We start from the raw sequence: 8,787 nt of genomic DNA, 5'->3' as shown, positions 1-8,787 counted from the left end.
TTGCGTACCTTGACTTCAGCAAGGCTTTCGACACTGTCTCCCATAACATCCTCCTAGATAAGCTCAGGAAGTGTGGGTTAGAGGAGTGGACAGTGAGGTGCACTGAGAACTGGCTGAAAGGCAGAGCTCAGAGGGTTCTCATCAGTGGCACGCAGTCTAATGGGAGGCCTGTGGCTAGTGGAGTTCCCCAGGGCTCAGTACTGGGTCCCATCCCGATCAACTTACTCGTCAGTGACCTGGACGAAGAGACAGAGTGCCTCCTCAGCAGGTTTGCTGATGATACCAAGCTGGGAGGAGTGGCTGACACACCTGAAGGCTGTGCTGCCATTCAGAGAGACCTGGACAGGCTRGAGAGTTGGGCGGAGAGGAACCTCCTGAGGTTCAACAAGGGCAAGTGCAGAGTYCTGCACVTAGGGAGRAATAACCCCAGGCACCAGTACAGGCTGGGGGCTGACCTTCTGGAGAGCAGCTCTGCAGAGAAGGACCTGGGAATGCTGATAGATGACAAATTGACCATGAGCCAGCATGTGCCCTTGTGGCCAAGAAGGTCTCCTTGGGTGCATTAGGAAGAGTGTTGCCAGCAGGTCAAGGGAGGTGATTTTGGCCCTCTTCTCAGCCCTGGTGAGGCCTCATCTTGAGTACTGTGTCCAGTTCTGCACTCCCCAGTACAAGAGAGACATGGAAGTACTGGAGAGAGTGCAGTGTAGGGCTGCAGAGATGATCAGAGGGCTGAAGCATCTGCCCTCTGAGGAACAGCTGCGAGAGCTGGGCCTGTTTAGCCTGGGGAAGGGAAGGCTGAGGGGGGATCTTATCAATGTGTGTAAGTATCTGAAGGGAGGGTGTCAAGAGGATGGGGCTAAACTCTTTTCAGTAGTGCCATGTGACAGGACAAGAGGCAATGGGCAGAATGTCTTCACTGTGGGAGTGACAGAGCAGTGGAAGAGGTTGCCCAGAGAGGCTGTGGAGTCTCCTTCTCTGGAGATACTCAAAGCCCACCTGGATGTGATCCTGTCTAACATGCTCTAGATGACCCTGCTGAGCATGGGGGTTGGACTAGATGGTCTCCAGACATGCTTTCCAACCTTACTGATTCTATGATTCTATGCCTGAGATACGATCATGTGTTCTGCATTTTGTGGCCACTGCAGACTACTTCTCTGCAAGGGAAGATGCCAGTGTAATGAATGGTATCATCCTGAACAAAGTTCTTCATAGACTCAGTTTAAGGATTTTTGTTATTAAAAAAAATAGTTTTTAAATAGTGGAGTTCGTGACTCCCTTACACAGATAAACATTTTGTGCACAGCAAATCTCAGCCGTCAGATTTATCTAGGAATATCCTAGAACACAGATGCACACAGATAGCAAGTTGTGAAAATATAGGAAAAGCCTTTTTTTGTATTATATGAAAGGAAAAGGATAGTGATCTGCATTACTTGGATGATCTACTGTCCCTTTTTCTAGCGGATGTAGTTTGAAGTTTGTTCCAAATATAGGGCCCAAGTCAGAGATGAGTATGCAGATGATACTGATTTTCCTTCTGATATTCCTGTAGTAGCCTGTGAAGTGAGATAAAGATCTTTTAGAATATGATTATACAGCTACAGCAGCTCCCTTCTCCTCTGTGCAGCATGGTTTTTGCCTTTTTGGAGAGATTAAGACTTTGAGGAGGATTGCTATACAATTTGTGAGGAAAAGTAAAGATGAAAAGGTTAAGGCTGTATGGAGCATCCTGAGGAGGATGGTAACTGAGTTTCGAGGATGTTTTACTTGTATAAAAGCTGTTCGTAAATCATATTTCTTCAGAAGGGCATTCATTAACCCAGGGAGAAGAGTGAAGCAGTGAAGGTCTGTCAACAGATGGTAAAAGCATCATCCATAAGAACACACAGCTTGTATTCTTTGCTGGCATAGTGATTTCCAGATGAGTTGTGCAGCAAGGGCAAGTATGGTTAGTTGCTTTGAAGTTGTCAGGCTGGTCTCTGCAGCTGCCCCAGCACACCCATCTGAGCTGAAGTATTTCTGCTGGGAGACCATCTGCCTGTTAAAGTGAGAACTAACTGGGCAGCAGCTGACTCTTATTTTTTAGCATTGGTAGTAGGAATGGTATTGCTAGGAACCTAGACAGGATCAGAGCGCTGTTTTACTGGTCACTATATAGCAGTGGAGAAGAGAGACAATTCTTACCCCACAACATCTGCAATCTAAACACCATGAAATAATCAAGAAGATGAAGATGGAGCTTTTGTATGAAAGAGCATGACAAAAGTAGGCACTTGCCTCAGCAGCGTCTGTCGTGACTGGATGTGAGCAAAATTCGCTTGGTTGCTTTTTAGGTAACAATGAGGAGTTTATGATGCTGACTCAGACTGGGGAGGACCCTGGAAGTGTTCTCCCTTCCACTCAGGGGTGAAGTGAAAGCCTTAGATGCCAGCTTGTTGTCAGTGGTTCTGGAAGGCTGTGGCTGCTACCTTGGATCTGGGGATGATACAAGGATCCTGTCAGATATTTCAARGGCTCTGATCAGGAATACAAAGAGGAACCAAACTGCATAAGAGGGAAGTGCCCCAAAACAGGCCACACCACTTCCATCATGAAAGAAAAAAGAGGGCATGTGGTGAAACGAAGAGAAGGAAAAGAAAGGTAAAGAACAGAAGGTTGGAATTATTGTTTTTATCTCTCTTAATTTAGCCCTGATTTAGCCCAGAATTTCAGCGTATCTGCTTTCTGCACAAAGTGCAGGGAAGGGCCTGGAGGTTGTATCAGAGAACTACCATCCAGCCTATCAGTCTGTGCTTTCTAGAACACCAGTTGCCAAAGGATTCTCTAGTCACTGCATAATGACATTTATTGGCACAGTAACTTCTGTTCTGTTCTTTTCTTGTCCCATCAGGGCCCTGGTCATGGAGAAGAGGTAGGAAGAGGGGGAAGTACCATGAGAGAAGCCAGTTTCTGAAACCAAAGGCAGGAGATAGGATAGGAAGTGGGAATGGGAACACTTAAGAAAGGATTTCTAACAGTGGAATAGAAGAAGGAATTTCTCAAACTTTTGATAAACACTAGAGAATAAATAAAAACAATCATCTAGCCATTAATTTAAAAAGAGCAATGCTTATCTCTAAAGTGTAGGCAAATTGAGCAAGCCTTGTGTGTCTGCAAGAACAAAGACTTAAGGATTCATCTACAGGAGAAAGGTTTGTGCTTGACTATGTCTTTTTCCTGTTTGGTTCTATTTGTTAACTCTTCCTGTCACGTAAAAGCAGCATCACATTATGAACCCTTCCCATCCTTATCTGATCATGAAGAACTCAACATTGAATTCAGGCTACAGGTGATCTTATGGGGCTTTTTGGTCAAAGTTCTTTTCATACTCTGTTCTCACAAAGACTGATTTTACCTTATTAAATTTCAGAAACTTTAGACTTTGGAAACGCAAACAGTTCCTTTGGTGTAGGTATCACCAAGTGATTAGGCATCTGCCAAAGGCTCACAACCTTCTGTAGAATGTCTCTTTCATTTGATTCAGAGGTGTGGATTGCATAGCTCATGCAGATACATAGCGCCATTAGGTAAGGACTAAATACTTTAGCATGTTGATAACTCTTTGACTCAGTGTAGCCAATGGTATATGCTTGCTCAGCATTTAATGGTTGAGCTTCAACCAGTCGTGTGATTTTTGTAAGCTGGTGGGGAGAAAGGGGAAGGAACAATGAGAAACTTTATACGGATACAATCTTCTTTGGCCTGTCAGGCAGCATGCACCAAAAAAACAACCAACCTCTGAGTAGCAGCTCTTCCCATTATAGGCAGACTGCATTACCCACCCACATAGCCATGTAATCCTAAAAATGCTGACAAAATGTGATATAGATGGGAAAAATGAAGTAAATGCATACATATATATATATATACACATTTCTAGATTTCCCGTGTAACTGGAAAGCTGAAATAGTACATTCACTTTTGCTACCACACTGACCATAAAGAATTAATATAAACTTAGAAAATACTTGACTTACTTAGTGTCTGAGCTTTACAGCTTGAGGACCTTGAGCAAGAATGAATGATCTTAAGTAAAATAGAAATAGTAACACACTGGGGTAGAGAATAACTGAAAAATTGGTAAAGACCCAGAAGAGGAGTTCCTATTAATCTCTGGAGGTGATTGTTATAAAGATCAAATTAAGGTTTCTCTTAGAACAATAAAAACTGATAGAGTCTTTAGGTCCCCTTGGAGAGGCTAATGTTTGGTAATATACAAGCAGGAATGTAGCTACCAAAAACAGGTGAGGCTAGCAGAAGAAAAATTTTGGAAGGGGATGAGCTAGATCAGGAAAAAAAAAAAAAAAAAAAAGTTAAAGAAGGGTGAGGAATTAAAATGTTAGAAAAAGCATTTGCATTGAGCAGTAATAGAGTTTATTGGGTAACCTATTAAGGTGCCCTCCTACAGAACCAGTTTGTTAACTCACTGTCAGTACCATTGCTTACTTACCTTAATTCAGCAGCAATTGAGGGAAAGTGTGCATGAGGAAAAGTTTTAACTTTTGTCATACAGCTTCATTTATTGTTTTTAGTGCAAGCCAAGAATGTGGTGTTTGAGGCACCAGTTGTAATTTTTTGCCCCTTACAATTACTCAAGAGTAGCAGTTCTAAAGAAATCTGAAATTAGAAACTTTGAGAGGTTCGATTACATATTCTCAATTACTACATGCTAGCTCTTTCCTGCACACTGTACCAGACTGGTTCGTAGGAAACCATGCTTTCTCCTTCCTCAGCTTTGTGCAATATGTGAGACTCATGTAGTCTCTCTGATGAAATTGCCATGTGGGAAGTCTAGTTCTCACTGCTCAAATCACTCTTCACTATTTAGAGAGCACCATTAGCCTAACAGCTGTTCACTCATTGAAGCAGCTATAGCCTCTGTGTAGAGAGGCACATAATTACATTGAACAGACCTCTAAAAGTCCTCTTTCCTCATCCTATGTGAATTGAAAGATATCCCCACTGTTGCAGCTGTGGAATTCATGAAGAATAAAAAGCTTTTTCAAAAGAGGAGTCAAGCTGCAGCCATTAACCTTTCAGAAATCCAGTCAACCTAGCTGTAGACATCCTATTTCCATTCACAGGGATACTTCAGCCTCCAAAATGAGTGTTCAGCAAGTCATACTATCATGGAGATAAAATTTTACCCTGACTGGATGAGTGGAAGCATTGAGTAAGTATTTAAAATGAAACTTGGAAGTCCTCAGATAAGATATACTGTAGAACTGCTATTGTCAGTAATATTTATAAATATATATTTGTGTAATATACATATAAAATATATATTATATATATAATACATATAAAATATTTAAATATATTGTTGCTTGTGGTGATTGGAAAGTCCTTTTGGTCTAGACCAAAGGATGGTTTGTCAAGTTCTACTTGGACTAGAACACACTGCAACTGCTGTCCAGTTGCAGGAACAGCCCTGCTGAGAACCCCTCACAATTATACAGCATGGAAACGAGAAACATAACAAAACAAAATATACTTTATTAAAATTAAGCATGTTAGCACCTCAGTGTAACCTGGAGAAGTGGAACAGTCCAGCAGTTAACCAGTCCAACAGGCAAATGGCTGAACATCCTGAAGTGCATCACAATGGTAAAAAAAGTACCATGACTGTTACAACACGCACATTCTCAAGAAGCTAGGATGCACAAATGGTCTCGTTTGTGAGGAGAGAAGTTGTGCTGCCTATTGTCTTGATGGGAGTATAGATCTGCTGGACCAATTACATATGTTAAATCAGATGGTGTAGCAGGTATTTACTAATGATCTCCCTATGGGAAAAAAAAAAAAGACTTGCTGCATACTTGAATTGCAGAAAAATCAGTACACCACAAAGCTGAAGTTAGAGCTACGTATCAAATTGGAGAAAATAAATTAAAATGAAATGACGGGAAGTATTTAGTACATGAATAGATCTGTAGTATCCTCATGGTCAACAATCCAACTCAATACACACATTAATAAAGAAATGACCCATGCATCACATAGCAGGCTGTGACAACCAGTGCCTTTAGCTGAACTGGCGAGATGATCAATAGGTAAATCTCCAACTACCAAATCCCAATATGCCCTTTTTTTCAGTCATACAGACAACAGTGGACAGTTGTAAAATTATGTTAGCCAGTGTTACAAAGATTACAATATTTTCAAACTAAAGATACTTTTAACATTTAGAAAATGCTTATATAAAATTTAGTAAAATTGACATCCTGATCTACTGAGAATAACACTCTCTGATTACAGGAAAAAAAAAAAAAAAAAAAAAAAAGAGAGAGAGAGACCCAGAAGATATCTGGGCATTCCCTCTAATGTAATTATGGATACACTGTGGTGAACTGCCCTTTGTTTTAAATATATGTCACTATCTAAACTGTACCTCCTATATATGCATCAAGACAGAGCCATGCAGGTGTGCCAGGTATCCTCCTCCTCCTCTAAAGTACTGAGCTGTCTGTTCCACTGACTAATTTGGAAGTACATATTTAGGCCAAACTAACGATAACCTTGTTACTCTCACCTAATCATCTTTCTAGCCAACTTTGTTTTGGTTTACTGTTGCTGAAAGTGAAGGGACTACTGCTGGCCAGAAACCAAAACTACACAATCATTCCATGTAGATTGGTAGATTTTTAAGATACTCTTAAATCTTGGTTTAGAGCACGCAAGCACATTTCAGTGAGGTCTTGCCTAAAGTACAGATTATTAATCATGCCAACTAGTTTAGGATTAGACATCAAGGGTTTGCAACCACTGCAGATAAATTTGCTTTTCTTATGACTGTTTCATCCCAGTTCTCTGAATAAAAACCAAAGATTTAAATCCCAGTATGTTACAAAGCCTACAAAGCCTCTGTTTCATTAGAGGGAGCTCTTAAGCCAATGAGATAAACTACAGCCATCAAATGCCACCAGGTTCATTTTACTAGACCATAATCCTTATTAGTATTGAGAGCATCAAGACATCTGTAACAGATACGTATGTACTGCAGAGAAAGCAAACACTACATAGTACAAGAGCACTCTTTAATTTGGGGATTCTTTCACACTAGAAATGGCAGTCTTTTATGGCATCAGTAATTTACTGAAGAAAAACATCACCCTGAGAGGGTTTCTAAAGCTTTCCTCATGCCTCTGCTGAGTGAGGCCAAACAAAACGTTGTTCATTCCTATGAAGGGTACAGTGCCAACCATATTTTCACATGTGCCTTCTCCAGGGGGTAGTGTTGCTGCTACCTCACTTAACACAGAGTGAGTTTATTTGCTGAAAACTGATACCCTGATGAACTGATGTCCGCTTAGTGGTAACACAGGTCCCATCTACACTAAAACAAAACAAACATTTCCCACAGCTGCCAGCACAGAGAGGATGCTGATGGACCCAGCATAGAGAGGACACTGGCAGCTGCCAGCAGCATTAACTCTGGGATGACATAGGCTTCAAAATGGGGCTTGTCATCTTCTTGGCAGCAGCCACCTCATCTACACTGGAGAATCCAACAGAATGGGCTTGTCTGGCATTAGGGCAATTTCAGCAGCAGGGGGGACAGAAGGAGCTGGGGGCAGTGACTAAGCCCATGGCTTCTTCACACTGTCCTAGTGCCTCTCCTGAGGCACTGAGGGAGGCAGAGACTCTGATTGGGCAACCCCTGCCTGCAGCTGGCCCTGGCCCCTGGGGGCCAGACAGCTCCACTAAAGGCCAGGCCAGGTCCTCCCCCTGCCACCTCGCACAGGGCAAGGCCAAGCCCAAGCCTGGCCCCAGCAGTGCTGGCCCTCAGAGGCCATGGCGTTTGCGGGTCCCAGCGCTGGCAGCGTGGAGCAGCCGGTCCTTCTCGCGGATCTCCTCGCGGAGCTGGGCCTCGGCCAGGCGCAGGCGGCGGATGCTGCCCTTCATCTCCTTCATCTTCACTTCCAATAGCGCGATGATGTCGCGCTGCTCGTTGAGCTTCCGCAGCAGCTCCTCCGACGTGGTGCCCGACGAGAGTGAGTACGAGTGATCCGGGGGGCCACCCTCTGCCGGACCCTCCTCCCCCGCCGCCGCCGGCAGCCTCCCGGAGCCGGGGCCAGGCCCGGCAGGCGCCCCGAGCTCCACCTGCACCGTCAGGTCGATGGGCTTCACGTCCTCGGCCGCGCCCCCTGCCGGGGCCTCGGCGGCCGCGGGACCGGGGCCCGCCGCGGCGGCGGCGGCGGGGCGGGGGCGGCGGGCGGCCCGCGCTGCCTTGCGCTCGTTGACGCCGCGCAGTGGGAAAATGGTGGGCACCCGCACCAGGTAGGACTTGCGGCCGCCCTGGAAGTGCTCGCTGCAGACGCGGTGGCCCGTGGTGGGCTGGAAGGTGCTGAAGCAGCCGCTCACGCCGGCGCGAGACACGTTCTTCAGCCAGAGGCGCCGTAGCTCTTCGTCCTTGGGAAAGGTGTAGAAGTGCAGCGCCTTGTCCCGGTGCGAGTTGTTGTAGCAGCCCGGCACGCAGCAGGTGAAGCCCGGCATGGCGAGGCGGCCTCCGGGGGCCCTCGGCGGCCCCGAGAGCGGGGAGAACGGGCGCGGGGCCCCGCTGAACTACAGATCCCACAAGGCCAACCGCGGCCTTTCGCCGCCCGCCCGCCAACGCCGGCCGCCGCGGCCGCACCGGAACTACGCGGACCACAAGGCACCGCGGCAACGGGCAGCCGCGCGCCGCGCCGGAACTACCCGTCCCACACTGCGCCGCGCGCTGGGGCGTGCGCGTCCAGCTTCCGG

The 8,787-nt window shown here is 45.5% G+C and overlaps 1 protein-coding gene across 1 annotated transcript; it reads right to left on the bottom strand.

Annotated features, from left to right (window-relative positions):
* Positions 1–5,518: 5,518 nt before the first annotated feature.
* THAP11 (THAP domain containing 11) lies at positions 5,519–8,752 on the bottom strand. Its single transcript, XM_085314435.1, has one exon. The coding sequence runs from the start codon at positions 8,536–8,538 to the stop codon at positions 7,828–7,830; it is 711 nt and encodes a 236-aa protein (XP_085170561.1). The 5' UTR covers positions 8,539–8,752; the 3' UTR covers positions 5,519–7,827.
* Positions 8,753–8,787: the final 35 nt, after the last annotated feature.

This window comes from Rhea americana, unplaced genomic scaffold (assembly GCF_003343005.1).
Source record: "Rhea americana isolate MKP2758 unplaced genomic scaffold, rheAme1 scaffold_403, whole genome shotgun sequence".
NCBI classification, from domain to species: Eukaryota; Metazoa; Chordata; class Aves; order Rheiformes; family Rheidae; genus Rhea; species Rhea americana.
Note: the sequence above shows the minus strand (reverse complement) of the source record. Positions and strands in the feature narration are given on the sequence as shown.

Coding starts and splice junctions, on each gene's coding strand:
- THAP11 (XM_085314435.1), bottom strand. CDS start 8,538: ATGCCGGGCTTCACCTGCTGCGTGCCGGGCTGCTACAACAACTCGCAC.